Source organism: Penicillium vulpinum, assembly GCF_028829585.1.
Source record: "Penicillium vulpinum strain IBT 29486 chromosome Unknown utg000001l_segment0_segment0, whole genome shotgun sequence".
Classification (NCBI taxonomy): Eukaryota; Fungi; Ascomycota; class Eurotiomycetes; order Eurotiales; family Aspergillaceae; genus Penicillium; species Penicillium vulpinum.
The window spans coordinates 6,037,487-6,059,288 of record NW_026643241.1 but is presented as its reverse complement, the minus strand read 5'-3'; the positions used below and the strand labels follow the sequence as shown (position 1 = coordinate 6,059,288).

The window sequence follows — 21,802 nt, the reverse complement described above, 5'->3', positions numbered from 1 at the left end:
ACGTACGCGCCATAAGACACGAAGCCAAATTGGCAATTGTTTTCCTTTCTCGCACAGTTGAAGAAGATATTCGTATCCTGTAACAATGCATCTCTTTCGCCGAGGGACTTCCTCCCTTTTTAGCTCCTCCAATGTCTCTCTCGCCTCTTCCAAGACCGACACCACCACTGATGCTGTGGGCGACAATGCCCTTGCCACGGAGGGGTTTCAAACAATCTCGTCGAGTGATAAGCTTTTTCAAAACGTCGATCCAGCGATAGATGGCGAAGACTGCCTGCACGACTGTGCGACATGCACAATCAAATACCCCGCCAAATTCGATGTTGATCACCAAGACGAACTATATGGACAAGTCAATGGATGGGCGACACATATGCTCGTCGCAACAGGCAAGTCAGATTGGGTTAGAGATGTGGCAGATGAGAAAGGGAGCGTCATGGAAGCCATTGAGAAGGGAGGACTGGAACCGAGCAACGGGGTATGACAATATCGACCACCAATCCCTCTTTACCTATCAAAACCAATCAATTCACACGAAAAAAAGCTAACATCAAGCTTGAAACTTCTCGCAGCGACTCAAACTGTCAGCGTCAAACATGCCTGTCCCGGACGAATACCACATCGCCGACGCAGGCAAACAGCCAACAAACGTCCTCCTACTACCGAGTTTCACTGTCATCGAGCATGTCACCCCACAGCTAGTCCCAGATCTGATTGAGAACTTCATCAACCGATCTCTGACAACAACGACGCCACTAGGCGCAATCCCACCCCCACCAGAGAAACCAGCAGAGGCAAACCAAGACCCCACACAAGCACAAGACCTCCCACACCCGTCCACAACATCCCTCAAATCCCACCCCAGCCCGCACGCGGCAGTAATCCTGCTCTGCTCGCAGCGGACGCGCGACGCGCGTTGTGGGCAATCAGCGCCCCTGCTTCGACGCGAGTTCGAGCGCCACCTACGCCCGCTTGGTCTGTACCGTGACATGGACGACCAGCGACCCGGCGGTGTGGGTATCTACTTCATCAGCCATGTTGGTGGACACAAATACTCTGCCAACGTGATTGTATACCGCCGCCGGGACTTCGAGTGGTATAAGCGCGGTGTTCCTGCGGAAGGCGAGGGGCAGGTCGAGGATGAGGGTGCTGCGCAGGGGATCTGGTTAGCGCGTGTGCGGCCGGAGGAGTGTGAAAATATCATTCGATATACTGTCTTGCAGGGCAAAGTGCTCAAGCCTGCGCAGCAGTTGCGGGCTGGCTTTGATCGTGAGCGCGAGCTGACAAGTTGGTAAAGCTAGAGTTGGGTTGCTTGGTTGTGATTTTGGAGTTAGTAGAGTGCATATAGTAGGGGATCTCACGTACAGAGTATATATAACTATGTTGGGTTGTCTGATGTATCTCATGTGTGCTTTTGTATTCGGTACTACCCCCAGGTCAGATATATGTCTATGCGTAGAATAACAACAGCTAGATTCGCTAGCGCTCTGTATAATATCTACTACGAGCTAGCACAGATCACATTCTGAACTAAAACTAGAGTGCAGCCGAACCAACCTTGCGACTACTACTTGATTCATGCCCTAGCTGTCCCAAGAAACACATATTCTCTTGATGATACCAACAACCTTTGCTCATACTATACAGGCATGACGAGTTTCCGGAATCAATAAGACCTGAAACATAGATATCATAATCATCAGACCCCACCTGGGCACAAGGACCTACCTATGAACCAAGCAGGTTGCTAAATATCATTATTTTTCTGATCTCTTACTTCGCTTCCTGTACTCCATAGTACCTCATTGTCATACGGATATCTCCGACCTCCCAAAGTCGGGTTTTGATACGCGCACCATTTTACATAAGCAAATTCTTAGATAATCAATAAATCACGGGTATAATCGGATGAAAAATCATGTGATTATCCATGGATCAACCTCATCTATCAATCTGATACATATATAATAGCGAACAACAATTATTTCCGCATTAAGCAACACAAATAACATCAAAACTTCCGTATCGGGTATCTCCTAAACATATACCCAGTCTCCTCCCACCTAGAACACCTGCTTAGCGCCTTCTGCTTCCTCTTTGGGCTGCTTACCTTCCCAATTGGGTAGTTTTCTACCCGTTTCTACTGCTGGGGTATGCTTGCTGGTAGAATTGGGTGCAATTATACTGGAACAGGCTTACTAAACCAGAATAGAGTGATTTTATCCAATAAAATCGACTGATTTGATCTGATAAGATCAGATAATCGATACTTACATGGAACTTTAGGCCTATTGAGGGAGTAAAAGAACCTGTACACTACCCGATTGGGCTAGTTTATAGGGCTAAATCATGCTGTTTGTGGATTGATATGATCACTTACTCCGGAACATATAGTCGAATAGTACTATATAAATAATTTGTATCTGGTATTTTATAGTCAGCCCAACAAATTGATAGATGAGGTTGGTAATCACATGACTTTTCATCCGGTCGTACCCGCCCGGGCGTAATTTCCTGATTATCTAAGAATTTGCTTATGTAAAATGGTGCGGTAGTAAAATCGATGGTGCGCGTATCAAAACCCCCCGAAGTCCTTAAGCTTATATAATACAAATTCGTCCCGACAGTGCCCGACTGACCCATCCGAACTGAGGTCAGGCCCTGGCCAAACGATTTCCCGAGGTCGCCAGTTTGATTACGTAATATACAGGGGGCAGCCCTCCAAGTCTGGCTCCAGAGGGGCGTGCTCAATTTTACTCCGACGGTGTATATCTGCGAATTTAGGGTATACAAATCAAGTCTGATAAAGCAAACCTCCATAATCCATATTGATACAGAGTAGGGAGTACGGAGTAGTAGTATGCCCTTCGTCCGGTTTATGCCATTCTCCCCTACATAGCCCAAATGCAGCCACAGCACTATATCTCAAACCAAGTGCACATCCACACTCCAAGGAGGATATAAGGCCACGCTATTGCATGTGCTCCATACTACCACGTTAGTTGCAGCAAGGCGTGCATGCGTACCCGACGGCCGACGGCCCTACATAGAAATCCAAGAAGCCATTCCCCCGGAAAACGTCATGCACTCGATTGAGCAATAACATCAGATGACTAGCAAGGGGGTGATGCAGGTCTCGAAAAGAAGCCAAGCCAACCAGCCGCTATCCCTCAGCCCTCGGGTTCTCGTTATGCTCTTGACTCCACCGGGCTTTTTTGAAAGTAACCTGAGACGGTGATTGCACAGAATAGAGGAGCCAATGTTCCCCCCGTCTTGCGATTATCAGCGGCGCCCCCTTGCACAATAATCGGGTAAATGGTGCGGGAATTTTGTACTTCGCTTTTTCTTTTGCGGGGAACGGAAATAACTCTAACACGTCATTTTCCCCGATATCTCTCTTCTATATTTTTATACATTTGTGCTACTAGATAGGAGCTCGGAGATGGTGTCTTTTACGGTAAGAGACCCCCGGGATTTCTAGTAAGGAGGCGTACCAAATCCTTAACTTTGCTGTCAGCTGTGATAGGGGCTTGCGGTAAGTTTTGATGATTTGATCACGTTCTTTGCATCTATCTCACTCGCGCTGTTGGTCTTCAGAAACCGACAATTGGTGAATTTTGAATTTGGAAACTAGAGACAACATGCCTGCAAGGGGTTGGTTGGTGGCTGTTCACCATTAGCCCGAAAGATCCTGGTTAGGTTACCCATTTGACGCAGATAGGAGAACAAACCCCGAGTGTCACCGACATTCGCGCAACGAGAGCGAGAGGATGTAATATGGTGGAGAATGAACCCGACGAGCACAAAGAAAATAAATCCGAGGAATTTATTTCCGGCCTGCTGGTTCTACTGGGGGCGGCGCCGATAGAAGGTTATCATATAGATCATCAGTTATTCCTCAGAACTATAATAATACGCATATAATCTATTTAGGGAAAACATGACCACATTAATACAGCCTCTCCTTGGTGGGAAAGCTCGCGGAGTCAATAGCCAGATTGTCGAAACAGAGAACCCACCTAGCTTCTTAGCTTCCTTGATTCTAAAGTGGGGGATTAGTAGACGAGCTTCTCCCATTAGTGCGTCGTCATGCGCGCGTCGGAGATTAATTTTGTGGCTTTTCGGGATATTTGGAGAAGGAGCTCTCGTTTAGGAGCTTCTGTTGGTAAATTTATCCCAGTGGTTTTATTTTTATGTACAACATACCTCACCATCGGCACTTCACATGGTATAGGCGATCATCCATGGAGGTGAGGTATATTTCCAATCTGCTTATTATACACTGTTGTAAATGCCGTTTCATTTTCATCCATTGTATGGTACATTAATAACCTTTCCCTCGTATACAATCAATTACCTACAAATACCAACACCGTTAGTGGCTTAGCCACAAGCCCAAGAGGGGCCACGCCTTGCATGGGTCAAATCAGAGAGCTCACCAACAGTGTCATATCATCTCTGAATCGCCAAGATGAAACAAAATGCGGGGTAGTTAGAGCTTCTTAAATTATATCAAACAACCGAGGGAAGAAAAGGAGAGGAGGAGGGGGAAAAGGAAAGAAAAGACCGAGAAAACGGACTATCTCCTTGAACTCTAACCTTCCTGAAAGCCATTGTCCTTGCGTGATGCTCATGCAGCTACGAAACACCTCTTGAACAGCTTCCGACTCCGTTTCTCTTGCATTTTACTTATTCGAAAAAAAAAAACGGTGGTCCTTTCCATATCGAATATGATATGGCCCCCAAAACGATTCCATCCCTATCCGGCCATTCCATAAATGGAATTAGTCCGAAGACAAAAACAAAGAATCCGTAGACCAGGCTCTTGGGTATATTTGACTGACGCCTCATTTCTTTTCAGCACACCGGCTTTTCATTTTTCTCTTTCTGCGTTCTGCTTTCGCATTGTAAAATGTAAATATGCATGGATACATGCATTATTATGTACTGTGTCGTACCTACCTGATCGGCCTACGCATGTATTATAACTCCGCCGATTACCGTTTTATCTAGCGTACATCTAAGGAACCGATGGCCGAGCTCAAGGATAGTCGCAGTTTATTTCTTAGGGGCTGATCGTCGGAGACATATTGTGACTAAGTTTCTTTTCAAAGTTTCATAGTGTCAACACGAGCGCGTCTGCAAGTCTGGACCGTTCAGGAGGAAATGTTGGGCTGTGCAAGTTGTACACTATGTATACAGTAGCCTTTCTTGGTTTATTCCCGTCCGAAGTTATGTTCGATTACCTCAATGGCTGAGACGAGCTGCATCCGTAACCTCTAATAGGGAATCTGTATGGATCCTCAAACCCGCACATGCTTTTATCTTGTACATTGCATCATCAAGATCCGGATATAACATGAGCGCAGAGTTATTGGTCTAAACGAGATCTACCTCCCACCTATCAGGTAATCTGCGGTCAACAGACCTGCGGTACTCCGTACAAGATTAGGCCAAGCTCTACGGAGTACCGTACTCCATACAGCATACAACATAGGTTGTACTATAAACAGAGCTTGTCGATCACAAAAAAAAAAGTGAGGGGGAAAAGGAATGCCACAAGGCGTCTGTCATTTCGGCGTAATAAGGTTGTAGGATCAGAAGATCGCCGCTGTTAAGACGACCGCGAGTGGGTTGCCACGTTCAGGAGCAATTAACACCATGACGCCCCAGCTTCTATTTATGTTTCAACATATCTTCTACAAGATACGGAGTAAGGAGAGATCTAACGGGCTCTGGTATATTCTACCTGTGATCCTCACCGTGTACTTTGTTACGCGAAGATCGAAGCTTCTTGCGACACCTCCGATGAGCCTATCGACTGACAATCCAGACATCCCTGGACTAACCGAGGCTACCCGGCGCACCTGATGAGGCGACTATCCGTTAGATATTTTTTTAAGGCATCTTGGTTTGTCATCGGGGTTTTATAGTTAACCAACTACTCCGTAGTTAGCCAAGATATGTGGATAGTAAGTCAAGTAACATCCATTTGTTTCTCTACAAACTTTGTGGAAGTTGAAGGAAGCCAAGTGATCGACCCTACAATAAAAAGCAATTATAATGATTGATGTAGGCTATACGGAGTACGGAGTACGGTGAAGAGAGTAAATAATCCCCCCTTGTTAGGCCACATGTTTTATTCTGTCCACGAATTGTGATATTATTTGAGAAAGTTGACAATTAATACTCCGTAGAGGTATACAATTAAAAGAGAAGTGGAGAGACGGGAACAGCCCCAACCTTAAGGAAATGGGGAGCCGAAGCCTTGGGGCTGTTCGGGGTGGACAAGCCGTTCCCGTGAATCTTCCCGGGATAGAAGACTCTCCGAGTTATACATAATTGCAGATGCCGCGTCATAAATCATCCCTTGCAGTTAATGTTCATTTCCTTAATGTTTAGGATTTTTTTCCTCCAGGTATACCAACTATATGTTATGTTTCTTCTCTTTTTCTTTTTTTCACTTTTTTCCTTTTTGTTTTTTTTTTTTTACTTTTCCTTATTTGCGGAGACACGGAGTATTAGGAGAAAATCTAGACCCCTCTCTAGGAAATTAGTAGAAATTAGTTATCAAGTTTCTTCATCCGTTTACTTCCCGGAAGAAGTATCGTTCTTAGCATTGTGTTGTAGTGACCTCCTCCCATTTTAAAAAAAAAAGAATCAGATCGGAGTAGTTCGGTCGCGGCTAAGGTGGCTTGGCTTAATAGTGTATGTTGTTATTTCAGAGTCTTTGAATGGCCGAATTTCCGAAGCCCCCCCCCCCCCCCCCCCCCCCCCCAAATGGCTTTTCTGCGGGAAATGGTACTACAATGTACGGAGTATGATATCATTCTTAACACAAGCCTATCTCCCAAAGCTCCTGTACTTGGCAAGACATTTCCTTCTAGAGACCCTGAAACCCAATAGATGTACAGTATACCATAATGTCAACTTAGTAGACTTAATAGTAAACAAGAAGTGAATGCTATCTACTAGTATATAAATACTAAGTAGTATGTTATTCAAGGGGGAGAGACAGAAGTTTATTTAGCATACGGGTCACATACAAGTGTATTCTATACCGGTACCATTCCATGCCCAGTCCAGTCTAGCATGTTCTTGTCGGGCCCAGGTGGAGCATTTTGGTAAACAAGCTGGTAATGTGGGGTGTTTTTTTTTCTTTCTATTTTTCAATGGGCTATCGCAATTTCGTTGATTTTCACTGGGGTTACTAACAGTTACTAAGAGTTTACTAGGACTTAACAGTGTTAGTATACTAAAATAAATTACCCAGATATTAGACCGTTTTCCGATGTGGTACACTGTTTCTGGGAATTATTGAGGGATTTCTACATTTGGGAAATGCAAAAGAGACAGGGAAATGAAGGAAATAAGGGAATTAAGGGAATTAAGGGAATCAAGGAAAGAAATGAGAAGTTAGCAGGTAGGCAGTGATATTTCTTTAGAAGCTCTCTGATAGGTGTGTTAGTATATATCCTAGAATATATGTACAAAATGAGCCTGGTACCTGGTACCTTCGCGAAATAATAATAATTATAATTATTATAATATGTATATTGTATAAAAAAATATTCATATATATATACACACACACATACACACACACATAAAAATAAAATAAAAATAAAAATCTATATATCAAATAATATATAAACTAAAAATATAAATAATAAATATGCTCTCTTCTACGGTCCCATCCGCGCCGTTATTTTTCCCCCTTCACCAAAGCTATTAAATCTCATTAAAATACTCTTTTTAATGAGGCTCCCCCTCTTCTTTATCTTTGGATCTTTATCGTATCATTTCCTCCCCTCTTATATTATGCTCTGCATTCGCAACATCCTGGCTACCTATCCAGCCTGACCAGGATCTACTTTTTTTTTTAAAAAATTCTAAGGCTGTCTGCGATCGCATATGCGCTTACATTTCCCCTCTTCCCCCCCCTTTGTCTATTTCCTAGCTTTCCTTCAAGTCCACGCATCTTCCGTTAAGATTTCAGATCTTTGCACCATGGCTCCAGGTAGCGGGCGCGACTTTAACTGCTCATGGGAGCATTGCGGAAAGGTGAATGCTTCAACTCTTTCTACTCGTTTTCATCCTAACATGATATTTGTAGTCTTTCAATCGCAAGTCCGATCTCTGTCGCCATTATCGCATTCACACCAATGAACGGCCATACCATTGCACTGTAAAGGACTGCAACAAGAGCTTTATTCAACGCAGCGCTTTGACCGTACACTCGAGGACTCACACTGGCGAAAAACCCCATGTTTGTGACCATGAAGGCTGTCAGAAGGCATTCTCAGACGTAAGGACTCTTTTTTTTGGGGGGGGGGGTAGGAGTTTAGAATGGTTGCGCATTTACTAATTATCTCTCATAGTCATCGAGTCTGGCCCGCCATCGCCGAATCCACACTGGTAAGCGGCCGTATATATGCCACGAGCCTACATGCGAACGGAGGTAAGTACTTTGGGGGTAAAAATGGCGGAAGCACTATCTAATTGTCTTCTTGAAATTGCAGTTTTTGTCGCAAGACCACTCTTACCAAACACCAACACCGCTCCCACCCTCCAGGGAGCTTGACCCGACCATCCTCTGAGGATGCAACCTCCGAGCATTCTTACCACCAAACACCCGTATCAGTTTCGGTTCCGAGTGAGCAGTACATGCTCGCCCAGCAACCTTATTACTCGCAATCGGCGACACCTAGTCATGAGTTTTACTCGCCCCAGAGTGTTCCGATGGGCTCCGTACCGGTTCACGAAGCTGCCCCTCCGATCGTGTCCCAGAATGTACCTGGAACCTCTCCAGTAATCATGCCACACGCCCAACAGCCACACCCGCAGCACCATGCACATGCACACCAACATCCGCAACAGCAGCATCAGCAGCACCAGCAACAACAACAACAACAGCAGCAGCAGCAACAGCAACAGCAGCAACAACAACAGCAGCAGCAGCACCAACAATACTTACAAATGATGCAACAGCGTTACGACACAAGCCCACGCACCAACTACATTCCAGATCAATATCCACACCCTTCTTTTCAAGGCCATCAACTGCCACCCGAGCAGCCAATGATGGTTTCATACAACCCAAACTATGCGTACAAACCCCCAGGCTCCCGGCTCTTGAATCAAGCGGAGGGGACTGACTGGGGTTTTCTGGGAGTAGGCTAAGAGGAGATTACACCTAGAACTGTGGACCCGATGCGTGTTTGATGCCCGTTACGACATTTTTCCCTTGTTGATTTCCAAATCAGAAATTCGCATTTTTGTTTCCTGTGGTTCTATATTCATTCCTATCTATGCTTGAATTCTAGGTTTCTGGGCGCTTTTATTATTCCCCCTTGCGATATTATGTTATTCCTTCTATATATTGTCATTTTAAACGGAGGCGAAGGTGTTTTTCCTTGGAGATCTTGTCTTGATACCTGAATATGGGATGTGTTTTTTTTTTTCTTGTTTCACTTGTTTGTCTTTTTCTCTCTCTTTTTTTAATTTCTCTATTATATTCCCTGTCTCTGCGTGGATTGGTCGTCTATTTTCACCCATATGATCCCGAAGAATCTCTTTACCAAGCGAATGGACATGATCCCGATAGTGCCCATGATACGAATATCAGCACCAGCCATTTCCTTTCCCGCGACTAGTGTTTCCCAGGAGTATCTCATTGGCTCCATCGAAAACCTAGCCTTTGAGCAAAATCCCTCTCTACGTATATTTACTTACCCGTCTCTTCTCAGCCTATTCCCGTATTATCTCACACCGTCTGGGCATTATCACTTCGCATAGAATGTCATACCATGCCGAGATTGGCATACGATCCGAAAATTGCATGGCATGCATGACTCGTGGCTTTTTTTCCCCCCCAATATTTTTCTTTTTCTTTTTCTTTCTCGGGTTTATAGGAGGCGGGAAATCTGAGAGCCAAGGACCCAAGAGAAATTCCAGGAGAGCAACCCTGCCTAACAAAGACTCGAAATTTTTTTTTTTTTGCTCGTTCTCGGTAACCTTTCTAGAATGCTACCTAGGAACGGAGTACGGAGTAAGGTTATATTAATCTATTTTTTTTTTGGCTTCGAATGCTGACACTTTAGAAAGCCATATGGCACAATTATTAACTACACATATATTTATATAACTATTTACCATTTCAAGTAAGCATTATTCGGCGAATCTAACAATCCCTAAATCGCAATAATATTAGAATATAAATTCAAGGCCAAGGCTTCTTTCGCCTTTTCTTCCCGACTTCCCGATGCAACAGCAATTTGTTTTTCCCACTACGGAGTACATAGTAACTAGATAAATCCTAGTAGATTATCCCAGTACGGATCTCTACCAGGTTAGCTCACTAAATACGGACTAGGTTCATATTCTGCATATTGAGTAACCGTTGATTTATGGTAGCAGGAATGTTGCACTCTGGCTAAAACATATTGCCACTAGTAGCAAATCAAACCCCCTTAGTCACGTATCTCCGTGGGGGTTACGGAGTACTTAGTGTACATGGCCCTGGAAGGGCCTTGTGGCAAACCGAAATTTTCCTCTTTTTATCAAGGGTCTGCCGCCTCTCGAGAACTTTGTGAGACACCCACTGCGCCTTCTGGGGACTTGTGTAGGTTTATTTGATTGTGTATACGGGCTCCTTAAAGGTACAAGGTACTTGAGATTCGTTAGCATTAGCATGAAATATACGACCTAGCCAGTAAGAATTGAGGGGAGGGGAAACTACTCCTGGAGGAACAAGTAGTTTTAATTCAATCTACAAGCTCAAATCAAATGAAAGGGAGAAAAAAAAAAAAAAAAGAAAATTAGAACGCCATCTGCCATTACTGGCTTTACTACGGAGTACTCCGTACTCCCTATAGTTATCGACTTCTATTTGACTAACATCTGCAGCCCATAACCGGTTTCTCTTTGAGGAGGTTAAGGCTATTGACCTACAACATTCAAGCGGATACAATTTCCGACTTGAAAAACATAATGTGATATGTGACTGATATCTTTTGCTTTTTTGTTTTCGGCCAATTTGATTTCGTGGGGAGTTTTTTTTTTTTTTTTTTCCTGATCTAAAATATTTAACGCGGAGTCTCCGGATTGTGGCCAAGACCAGCCGAGTGACACCGCTAAGTTTTGACGCAGATCCATACAGGGGGGGGGATTGCCAAACCCGTCAAGAGTGGAGAGTTGGAACCCGGTGAATGCGGATGGAATATGAAAGGGCCGGTAGATCCCGCCTCCAGAAGGATCATCAATTTATTTTCACACCAGAGGATAACTGGACACACATCTCGGAAGAACCGGCCTGTCGGTGCAGTCCTTTCCCCAGCTAAGTGGGATCCCAATATCACAGTACCTGCGCGCAATGTAAGTGGACACAAAAGTCTCATACATAACTTTAGGGTCTTGATCTCCCCACATGCAAGACACAAACTGCGTTGCCAACTGGGCCTTATGCGTTAGCCTTGAAAACAGGGTGGATAGCGCCTCCAATCGTAGAGGGATGAGGGTGTTTCGAGTCTCTACTCATCTCGCTTCATCTCTTGCCCATTTCGATTTCCGATTTTCGGAGATTTCAACTAGACTGGTCCTAATCACTTATACTATTTCCCTCCGATCCGACAAATCAAAAGTGGCGCTTGCGACGAGGCCCAACTTTCGAGCCGCCATGCAATATAGTATGTTGTACTCCATAGATAATGGTTTTCTCTGGAGAATACAGACTATGGGCGATTGTCTTGAATGAAACGACTGTGGCTAATTAGTCTTGCGCAGCCTTCACTTCTGTACGGAGTACTCCACAGAGAGTTTCAGGATTGGCATAATGGGGCTCCTTCCATGCATCTCGAATTATAGATTCTTCCCTGGAAAGACTAGGATCCAGCCTCTTGCTTCTGGGTAGTAATATATCAGGAGGCGTCGGGATGGAAATGAAACCAAAATAACAAATTGCTCCTGGGGCCGCTGATTGGAACAGATCTTTCAAATCTCCGCGTATATGCATGGACAGATAAGGAGTATACTAGTAATTAAGATCGCGAAAGACACGCATACTCGACGAGACATTGCCAGGAAAACAATCAGGTGATTTACGATCGGGGAATCAGGCTTTGGATTTCAGCGACCAAGACTGATAGTATTTCCGGCCCCCAAGCTAAGCCCTTCCTAGTCGCATCGGCGTTCTTGGCCCTATGGAGGTCCAGGGGGAGATATGCCAATAAAACACACTAGATGAACATCAGGGATACGAGACATCGAAGCTACATGCAGGTATTTTCAAAACTTGCCATAATTTGAGTTCATTTCCGTGTTGCAACGAGTGCAATACCGGAGCAGAGAGAGAAATAGGATTAAGGCAAAAAAAACAAAAAACAAAAAGACCACAAGGCTTCGAGGCTTCGAGGAGCTACGCGTACAACGTAGTTATTTCCGCTTGTGGATTGATCGGTTGAATCCTCATTTATAAGTTTCCAGGTTATTCTAATATTGCAATATATACTGCGTACTCCGTATACATCTATATATATATAGTACAGAATACTACATAAGTTGCCCCTGGTGAAATCCCTACAGTGGGCCTCAAGAGTCGGTGTGGGGATATTTCCAACGGGCGATCTAAGGGGAATTTGGAGGATTACTGGACCCACAGAAGACTTTCCCGTGTAAATAGTGCGCGAGATAATATACTACGGAGTTCGAAGTAGAATAGATGAAAATGTATGGAGAATCTGTCATGGATGTCCCCTATACGGTGTACAGTATATGGCGATGTGGCTTTGCCTAATATACGATTACTGGACGGAGCCTTCTAAAATGGACAGAAAAGATGACGACATATCGGATGGCGATGTTGTATTGAAGACAAGGCATTATGTACATTATTTTCTATGAAGGTAGACGCCGTTGTATAGTTTGCCGGTGTTAACGCGGGGTGGAGAAGGTGAACTTGAATCTAACTAACTAGGACTAATTACAAGCCATGGAGGGTTCCCAAAAGGGTATGCAATTCGAAAACATCCCTGTCACTATTACTATACGAATTGGAAGGGTAAGTTCTAGACCTATCAAATGATCTTCCAAGGTAATAATATATATAGAAATAAAATATCGAGAGTTTCAGGAGCTTGGGCCTTTCGGGAGCACCGGGGCTATAGGTATGTATGGAGTACTAGGAGGTATTGTACTGTAATAATACATTTGTATGACCATCGCGGAGGGCGCTATGGACCGTTCCCGAAGGTCCACTGGGATCCCGGTACCTGGAGAGATTGTGTATTGGTTCCATGGTTTCGTGTATCTTATCCATGGATGGTATCTGATATATTCAACCTTCATTTAAAAGGCAAAATTTAAGATCTATACAAACATATGTATATATGTACATATTGTATATATTCTATGATAGATATGTATAGCTACGTTGCCCAAGCAGAAAGGAAGAAAAAATAAATGCTTGGCATGAATCCACACTTGTAACCCAACAAAGACAATTTCTTGGAAACTTCACCTCTTACCTAGCTAGATTCTGGTTCTATGTGGCCCATCAATAAGACCTGCACCGTCTAGATCAGAAATGGTAAAGAAAAAGAGAAGTACGGAGTACAATGGAGTCAACCTTAAAAAGAAGTGGATCAATAATCTTTTTCATTATATGTATGTTGTAATAGCCCTCAACCACAACGCTTCGACCAATTCCGTTGAGGTTAGCTCGATCTTCCCGGAGAGAAACATAAGAAACAAGCTTTGTGGAAGGGGGGTAGAGGGAGAGTACATCCAATGATTTCGCAGCGAAATGATTTCCGAGTACATACCCTGTTAGAGAGTACAATGTATGGAGACTTGAAAAGATGGGAATGGCCTCTAATGGCAACTAGGATACGAGCGATCGACATATTCAAGAGAGAAGTAACCTACCCAGGTGGTTCTAGCTCGAATTTAGACAAAATCGTGAGTGTTGCGGCTCAGGCCGATCCTAAACTTTGTTTCAAACTTTCTTTTTTTTTTTAAACCAGAACCCAGAAAAACAGAAACAGAAACAGAAAAACAGAGAACCTTGGGAACTGGAAATTACCGCTCGGCTATTGGCGAGCAGTGGGGAAAGTCTTAAACCTTGAATTGTTCTCGCCTTTCCCACATGGCAGATCGGAATTTATATGGAGATTTATGGAGACCTTCCAACTCTTTATACATCGTACTAACCTGGAAAGGTCAGAATTCAGAGTTTCTAACCTCCACATATATCAAATCATATAATCTCGCATTATAAGACCTGATATGACCATTAGAAGCTATACATAAGTCGCCCCCACTTCCCAAACTGTGAATATCTGGTCTAGATCGTGCATCAGCATATTAGACGGAAGGTGTGTCGTGGAGATACAACATATACAGGAGAAATAGGGATTCTATTACATCAACTTACACATTATTAACTATTTCTGGTTCTTGATTCATTCCACTTGCATTACAGCCAAGATGCGTGTCATCCAAAAGGGTCGAGAGCGAGAGAGAGAGCTGCTTGCTTTCCCTCCACCTCGGAGTTGACCTGTGTTGTTGAACTCCACATAGAGTCTATGTTACAGTTAGATCGGTATGGCCTTTGTTCGGTTTTGTACCGTTCTTTTTGTTTCTTTGTGTCACAAAATGGTACCGGAGTAGTACCTACATCGTACATGTTGAATTGGAAATGTTATACAAACATCCTCCGTACACTGGGAACACATAGCCATTTCAATTTCTACCTCGGTATGAGTCAAGTCCAAATGCAAATCATCAGGTATCCCAATAATAATACGAATGCTATATCCCAGCATTACAGTATTATTTATAAGACTTTCTCGCTGTTGTTCTAAAAAAGATGCCCTAGGCACTGTGGATAATCCGCTAAACCGCATTAGGAAACTTTAAACGAAAAGACACTTGCGGCTCCTGTGAATGGCCTATTCTCCCTACTAGTAGCTACTAGTATATCCTGGGGAAGTGTATCCATATCTATATCTAGACATGTGTATAACTTACAGTATACTCAGGGACATTCGCTGATATCGAGGGTCTCACGGGTGTACGACGCTGGTAACGGCTGCGTTTATAAGCCTTTTGTACCACATCATCCGGTCTGGATAAAGATGCCGTGTCTATGTATGGCACGGTGTTGTATGTTGTACCATGTGCCTATCTAGGAATAGACATCCTGGCAAGTGCCAAGTCTTGGATTTCCAGACGCCGTCAGACGCCGACCGGAGGATTTCCTGGACTATTCGGGAACGGGAAATGGGTGGGGGCTGTGGCTTGACCGGGGGCGATTGGGCTAATGTACTATGTACTTCACTTCTAGGGCTCTCTCTCCGTAGTTAATCAGGATGTCGGCGAGATGGGCACATGGCGAATGGTATTTTGGCCGAGGCTGGGTGGGAGGAGATTGGATGTTGTGATATTGGCCACCCCTCTTCCCGGCTGATGGCTGCTTTGAGCACATGAGCATGTAGTTGGGTGATATCAGTACTTCATGCAGGTACATATGCAACGGTGACCTCGTGTTCCGTCATGTTATGTATGGTTATTGGATCAAGGCAAGACGCTGGTTGGAGGTAAGCACATAGAATAGTCGAATCTAGGTGGTCATCTATAATCCTTTCTGCATCTATAAAACGCCTCTTCTCGGATACGAGTCTAGAAGCCAAATAAACGATATATATATATATATATATATATATATATTAAAAAAAATGCGATCATGCTATGTATTACATTACGTCTCAGCCAAGATGCTGACCAGGAATAGCCTGGCAACAGCCCAACTCTAGATCAGACAAAATGTCCCAAGTATCAAAACCGAAAAGCCTAATCATCCGAAACGGCAACCTCATCCTCCCACTTTGCCAGGCCCGCCTCACGCGCACGGTTGACAACACGCTCAATGCCATCAAGACCCATCTTCAACACATCCATCTTAGGCCCGTAGCTCAGACGGACGAAGTGGTGACATGGGCTGTCAAAGAGATCACGACGCTTTGCCGGGTTTAAGTCAAAGAAGATACCAGGAACAACAATGACCTTCTCACTCAACAGGGCATTGAAGAAGTTCAGGCCGTCAGAGATATTAGCCTGCGGGGGCAGGGGCGGGTCGAGCGAAGTCAGATCGAGCCAGATATAGAAGGTCGCCCCGGGGATGTCCTGGACACGGAAGCCAATATCATACAGGCGCTTCAGGACGTAGTCACGCTTCTCCATAAAGTGGCTCTGCAGCGCCTTCATCTCAGTACGCACTAAGTCGGGTTCCAGCATCGGGATCGCAGCTTCTTGGAACGGCACGTTTGCGCCACCGTCGAGGTACGAACCCGCAGAGCCGAGGGCGTCGACGAATTCCTTTGGACCGACCACCCACGCAATTCGCCAGCCGGGCAGGCGGAAGCGCTTCGTGAGTCCGTCGATTAGGAGGACATCTGTGGTTCGGTTTAGCTTGGTCATGTACATAACTCTGTTCGGGGGGGGGGGGGGGGGGGGGCAGATATCTTACCATCCTTGTTGACATCAATGACGTTCGCAGCACCACTGATCGTCGATCCGTCGCAGCCAGTTGTGTAGTTGTACCCGCCGTAGAACTCATCCAGAATGAGAGTCGCGCGGTCACGGCAGAGGTCCTGGATTTCCACCAGCTCCTCTCGCGGCATGAAGTGACCTGTGGGGTTACGGGGGTTGGAGGTCAACAGAACCTGGGTGCCACGGGCGATTTCCTCTGCGATCTTGTTGGGGTGGATGCGGTAGTGGTCATCTTTTGAGAGGGGGAGAGGGATGGGAGCAATCTGCAGGAAGGTTAGTAAATGGTAACACATCCTAGCTCAACGAAGCTTTTCTGATAACGCACGTTCTTGAACAGAGTCAACATCTCCGAGTACGCAGAGTAATCGGGGATGGGGAATGACAGGTATGAGTTGCCCAGGATGGCAGCAATGCGAATCAGGCCGGCGCGGCCACCGGGAACAATGCAAACATTTTCCCAGGTGTACTGGCTCTCCTTGCCCTGGCGATAGTGGTCGTTGTACAGACGAGCGACGGCGGCGCGCAATGGCTTAATACCGGCGGTCGGGCCGTATTCTCGAGCAGCTGAGGTGATGGGAATGGAAGTCGGGCGAGGGAAGCTTCCCTCGATCTCGTCGTCGGCCTCAGGGGCTCCCTGGCCTAGGTTGGCCCAGCCAGTGGGATCCTCGGCGTAGCCATGTTCACATGCTCGCTCTGTGCACCAGACGACACCGGTGGAGGCACGAGAAGCGTCGAGACCAGCGTGGGGACGGTGACCTTCGTGAGCGGCTCGAAACTGGCGATGGGTTTCTGACTTGTTTTCTAAGGATTATCAATGTCAGAAATGTGATATTGACTTGCTGTTTGAATGTATATGCACGAACCATTTTCTGACAGATTCTTACTAACAGAAAAACGACGGTTATCAGAAGGGCGTAGAATGCTCAGGCGGCGGCCGGAGAACGACATTCTTGGCGGCTTTTCTGGTGTATAAAAACTATGCCCCCTTTCTATGAAAAAGGAAAAAACAAGAGATGAGAAAGTGGGAGTGGGCAAAGAAAAAGAAAAACAACTTTTACACCGAGCCGCTGTTTAATAAAAACGATGACGCCTGCCAGCAAATACTGGGCGACGATTCGACGAAATCACCGACTGTGCTCTTTTTATAATTCCCTCGGACACCAGGACCAGATGATCCGCGACATTAATAACGCATAGTTTTGAGGTATTTTCCATATGGATTTTGGTAGATTTATCGTATGATCTACTAATATGTATAGTTGCACGTACAAGATATGTAGTTATTGAGAGCTATAGAGCTATAGAGCTGTGCTATAAACTCTGGCAAATCTGGCCCTGCCAAGAAATATCGGCTCCGATTGCCCCGGCATCCCGATCAGATAGGCAAGTGGATACGAATATTATATAGGAAAGGTCTTTTGTATAACTCCATGCACCAAAAACCCCAAAACAATAGGCATATACATCATATAGAAGCTTCGTACGTTCGTAGGCATTGAGATACTAGTAGATCAGCAAAGAGATATTGGCGAAATGGGAACGCAAATTCAAAACAATGGACGTCTTTCGACAATCCCTTCACCTCGTCACTAGGACATCAATCATGCCGCAAATCATTCGATGCTTGCGCCAAGACGCCACAGTCCATCTACATATCTGCCACGGCATGGCTCACTGAAAGTCACAAAGAAGAAGGAGGGATAGAAAGAAGTATATCCCCCGAGAACGGCTGCTCAAGCAGTTTCAAGCCAATCCAGTTGGAACAAGGGTCAGGATAGGAGAGCGCCACAGGCGATGCAAAGGGTTGAAAAGACGGAGATTGACGGGATCAATGGGATCCTCGCGGGGGAATCAAGGAGGTAAAGTCAAGAGTAGGAAAGCAAACAAAAAAAAAGAGATCTAATCGACCACCTGGCAGTAGAGTACAATTTCTCCTACCAAGCCCTTGGCGAGCATATCACGATGTTGTTCCCGCCATTCCATGAAAGCAAGCTGGACCGCCTCATCGTTATCGATCGTGACAAAATCACCATCTTCATCGCGGTAGCGCAGTCGAACGGTTTTGTTCCCGATAGATCGATCGGTGAACCGAGCGAGTTTGGCATCCACGCGGTCCGTCAATGAACGGAACAAAATGTTGGTCGCAATCACTAGCGTGACATAGTTTTCATTAAAATTCACCTTCGCCTTGAGTTGAGTCGGCATGTAGTCTCCTTCCTCTGGCTCTTGGGTTAGGGGCGATGTGGCATGATCCGATATTTGCCCAGAATTTCGGGTATCATTATATTCCGGCTCATTGAAATGCGTAGTGTGGAGTGGAGGCTGGGTACGAATGGGGAGCTGAGTGTTGGTGGGCGAACCGTTCTGGCTGCGGCTGACAGGGGCTTTCATGTTGGCCATGTGCGCAGGAATCGGCGGCACCGGAACATTGTCGACTGTTTGCATAGTGTGCACTCCCATATAACGCCGTGACTCAGGATTGTTATTGTGATGGTGAATATCAGGACTACTAGCCGACCGCATCCGCTGGGTCATGCCATTTGTGGAGTGAGCCTGCGGGCCTGAGAGTGGAGGCAATGACGGACGCTGAGCAGCTCTCCCATTAGGCTGAGGCGGGAAATATCCGCCAGAGGTTGATCCTTCTCGCGATGTTACACGAGACAACGCTGGTGCTGTGTAGCGAAGGGAATCCTCATTCCAGACCGTTGATGGAGTGGTGGAATTTGTATTCTGACGACTGAAGGAAAATCCCGCGGATTGAGAACTTGATCTCGTGGAAGGAGTCTCTGTTGTGGGGGAAAAGTAGGAGCTCATGTTTCGGTCACTAGGGGACATGTTTCCGTTGCCAGAGAACTGAGTGTGCACCGAGAGAGATGGATCAGTTCCCGTGTAGCGCGGTCGGCTGTTGGCGCTGCCACCGGTGGCAGACCGTGTTCTCAAACTAGTGCTGGATGCATTTCGGCTCATGGGGAATTCAGAATGATATGGATCTTTGTTGTTGGCATCATCGGTGTCATACTCTTGTTGATAAGGGTTAGGCATATGCGCCATGCCCTCCATGTATGTGAACTCGCTGTCAGATGTACCAGTATTGCGCAAAGTGCGTCGCTCCGCTTGGATCGCCCGTTGGGTGTCAATGTCCTTATACCAATTCCGCATCGTGTCTTCGTTTACATATCGGATAATGAAATTGTCGACGACACCAGGATCTCCTTTCCAGAAAATCTGAATACGGTAAAGTCCTGTTGAAATCGATTAGAGACATGTTTCTTAATTTAACAATCCAAGAAGTAATGCTTACCAGGCTTTTGCAGACAAACGATATCTGTGACGTTGGCCATGTAGATTCGACCTTTCAGTTGAAGACGAGCTTTGCCTTTTGCATTCAAAGACGGCCTATCTTTCTGCATCATAAGTTTAGACTTTTGCTTGTTGGGATTGATATCTTTGCAACAGAGAAGTATTCGCTCGAAGAGATAGATATGGTACTAAGGGCCATGTTAGTGATGTGGCATTTCGGGGAACCAAAAAGCGTAAGACGCAGAAAGCGAAGTCACATACCTCTCTCTCGCTATCCTTCCCACTGTCTCCCTTGACAACCTGGAAAGTGCCAAATCGAAGGAGATCTCCAAATGACTCCATCTTCAATGCTTTCCAGTCATCCACGCGCTCAGATAGATCAACTACTGCCGCAGCCAAGTGTTCTTTGTGGATTGCTTCGTTAGCAAAGTCCAATACATTCTGGATGCAATTGACTGCATGTGTGATATCGGCCTTGAGTTGCTCGTCTTCTAATTGTTTGCGCAGCTCCTGTGAAGGTACGGCCATATTAGCTCTTTGATCTTGAAATAAGCATTCGGCAAACTTACCAAGAGCATCAACGGATATCGAGTTAAACGCTGAAAGGGTTTCACAAAGAAACCATTGAGCGTTTTCGGCTGAGCGACCATTTGTTGTAGATCTATATGGCGTGGTGCATTTTTGATTTTGTCCCATTCCTTCATACAGGCTTCGTCACAACGCATCTGGTTGGCAATGAAAGGCTCATACTGCCGGAAACCATCTTCGTGAAGGAAGAAAAGGTGACCCCAGTTCTGCATTTCTTCAGGCAAGGCGTAGTGCTGCTCCATGCGAATCAGGAAGCGTTGAGCAAAGTCTAGTAGGTTGTTTAAGTTGAGGAAAATCTGATGACTCGCATCGCCTGTCAAAGCACCTGTCTCTTCCAGTTCCTTCTTGAGCGCTTGGAGATTCTGCAGGTGATGAACGTAGTCACGCTCTGTCTCCAGAAGTTCCTTGAGAATATGCTCTCGCTTCGTAAGTTTCACATTGGTCTTCGCGCAGGGGGTTTCCGTAATTTCAGATCGCTTTAATTGACCTTGTATCTCGAGGATATCCACCACACGGTTGACCATTTTGATCACTTTGATGAACCCTGTGGTACTCTCGCCGTAAAGGTCGGTGATCAAAAAGCACTCCTGCTGTGGGAATTTCAGCTCTTGTAAACAGGCCTGTAGGAACTTGAAGGTCGCCGCTTTGGGACGCTTCGCCTCAGTCACCTTGCCAGGATCAATTTCTAGTTGCTCAACGAGACCAGATGCATTATAAATGCTCAACAGTGGATAGCCATTTCGAAGGCAATTCCACAAGGAAGCCACCGGATCTGTATTCCCTCTTATGCGATCATCATCATCCATCTCTTGTAGATATGACTCGAAGTTGGGAACTTCGGATAGCCGCTTCCTCAAATTGACACAGCTCTGGTAGATCGATTCGCCGCCGCGGCGGTTGATAATATTATCTTCGGCGACCGGAGCGCCGCTCATGGGTGCAGCAGAGTCAATCATATCGAATTTCCTCAAGCGCCAGGTATAGATGAGGTAGACCAGCCAGACTCAATTTAAATCTGCACAGCAGACCCAAGAGGGATTTGTTCGGAGGGATCGACGAGCGTCGGAAGTGGAGAGATGACGATCATGAGTTCCCCGGGTGGGTGTGAGCTGCGCGGTGCAGGGATGTGTGAAACAAGAGTTTCGCTCTAAATTCCGGAGACCAACAGCGTTACGATCGGTTTTGGTCGCACGTGTGGTTGTTTCAAATCCGTATCCCGGGAAGCGCCCTTGAGATCAGAGGTAATAGGTAATAAATATAGGTATATTTCTCTGAACCAATAGTGCGGATATCAAGTACGATGCACCGTCACTTCCTTGGAGAAAAAGGAGGGGCTCAAGGAATATATTCCGACCTGTAGCCAGCC

General features: G+C 45.6%; 5 protein-coding genes across 5 annotated transcripts; 3 read left to right on the top strand and 2 right to left on the bottom strand.

The window, feature by feature from the left end:
• Positions 1-85: 85 nt before the first annotated feature.
• N7479_002166 (uncharacterized protein) lies at positions 86-484 on the top strand (the record flags this gene model as incomplete). The annotated part of the gene is made up of 1 exon (XM_057249863.1): positions 86-484. One exon carries the CDS (start codon positions 86-88, stop codon positions 482-484), a length of 399 nt encoding a protein of 132 aa, XP_057114295.1.
• A 112-nt stretch (positions 485-596) lies between these two features.
• On the top strand, positions 597-1,295 carry N7479_002165 (sucrase/ferredoxin-like domain-containing protein; the record flags this gene model as incomplete). Its single annotated transcript, XM_057249862.1, has 1 exon — positions 597-1,295. One exon carries the CDS (start codon positions 597-599, stop codon positions 1,293-1,295), a length of 699 nt encoding a protein of 232 aa, XP_057114294.1.
• A 6,715-nt stretch (positions 1,296-8,010) lies between these two features.
• On the top strand, positions 8,011-9,183 carry N7479_002164 (putative C2H2 finger domain protein; the record flags this gene model as incomplete). The annotated part of the gene is made up of 4 exons (XM_057249861.1): positions 8,011-8,064; positions 8,117-8,308; positions 8,382-8,461; positions 8,523-9,183. The coding sequence occupies 4 exons, from the start codon at positions 8,011-8,013 to the stop codon at positions 9,181-9,183; spliced, it is 987 nt and encodes a 328-aa protein (XP_057114293.1).
• Positions 9,184-15,849: 6,666 nt separating this feature from the next.
• Positions 15,850-17,496, bottom strand: N7479_002163 (pyridoxal phosphate-dependent aminotransferase; the record flags this gene model as incomplete). The annotated part of the gene is made up of 4 exons (XM_057249860.1): positions 15,850-16,451; positions 16,526-16,811; positions 16,874-17,349; positions 17,412-17,496. 4 exons carry the CDS (start codon positions 17,494-17,496, stop codon positions 15,850-15,852), a joined length of 1,449 nt encoding a protein of 482 aa, XP_057114292.1.
• A 951-nt stretch (positions 17,497-18,447) lies between these two features.
• N7479_002162 (Rho family guanine nucleotide exchange factor CDC24) lies at positions 18,448-21,392 on the bottom strand (the record flags this gene model as incomplete). The annotated part of the gene is made up of 4 exons (XM_057249859.1): positions 18,448-19,790; positions 19,850-20,036; positions 20,110-20,358; positions 20,418-21,392. The coding sequence occupies 4 exons, from the start codon at positions 21,390-21,392 to the stop codon at positions 18,448-18,450; spliced, it is 2,754 nt and encodes a 917-aa protein (XP_057114291.1).
• Between the last annotated feature and the right edge of the window lie 410 nt (positions 21,393-21,802).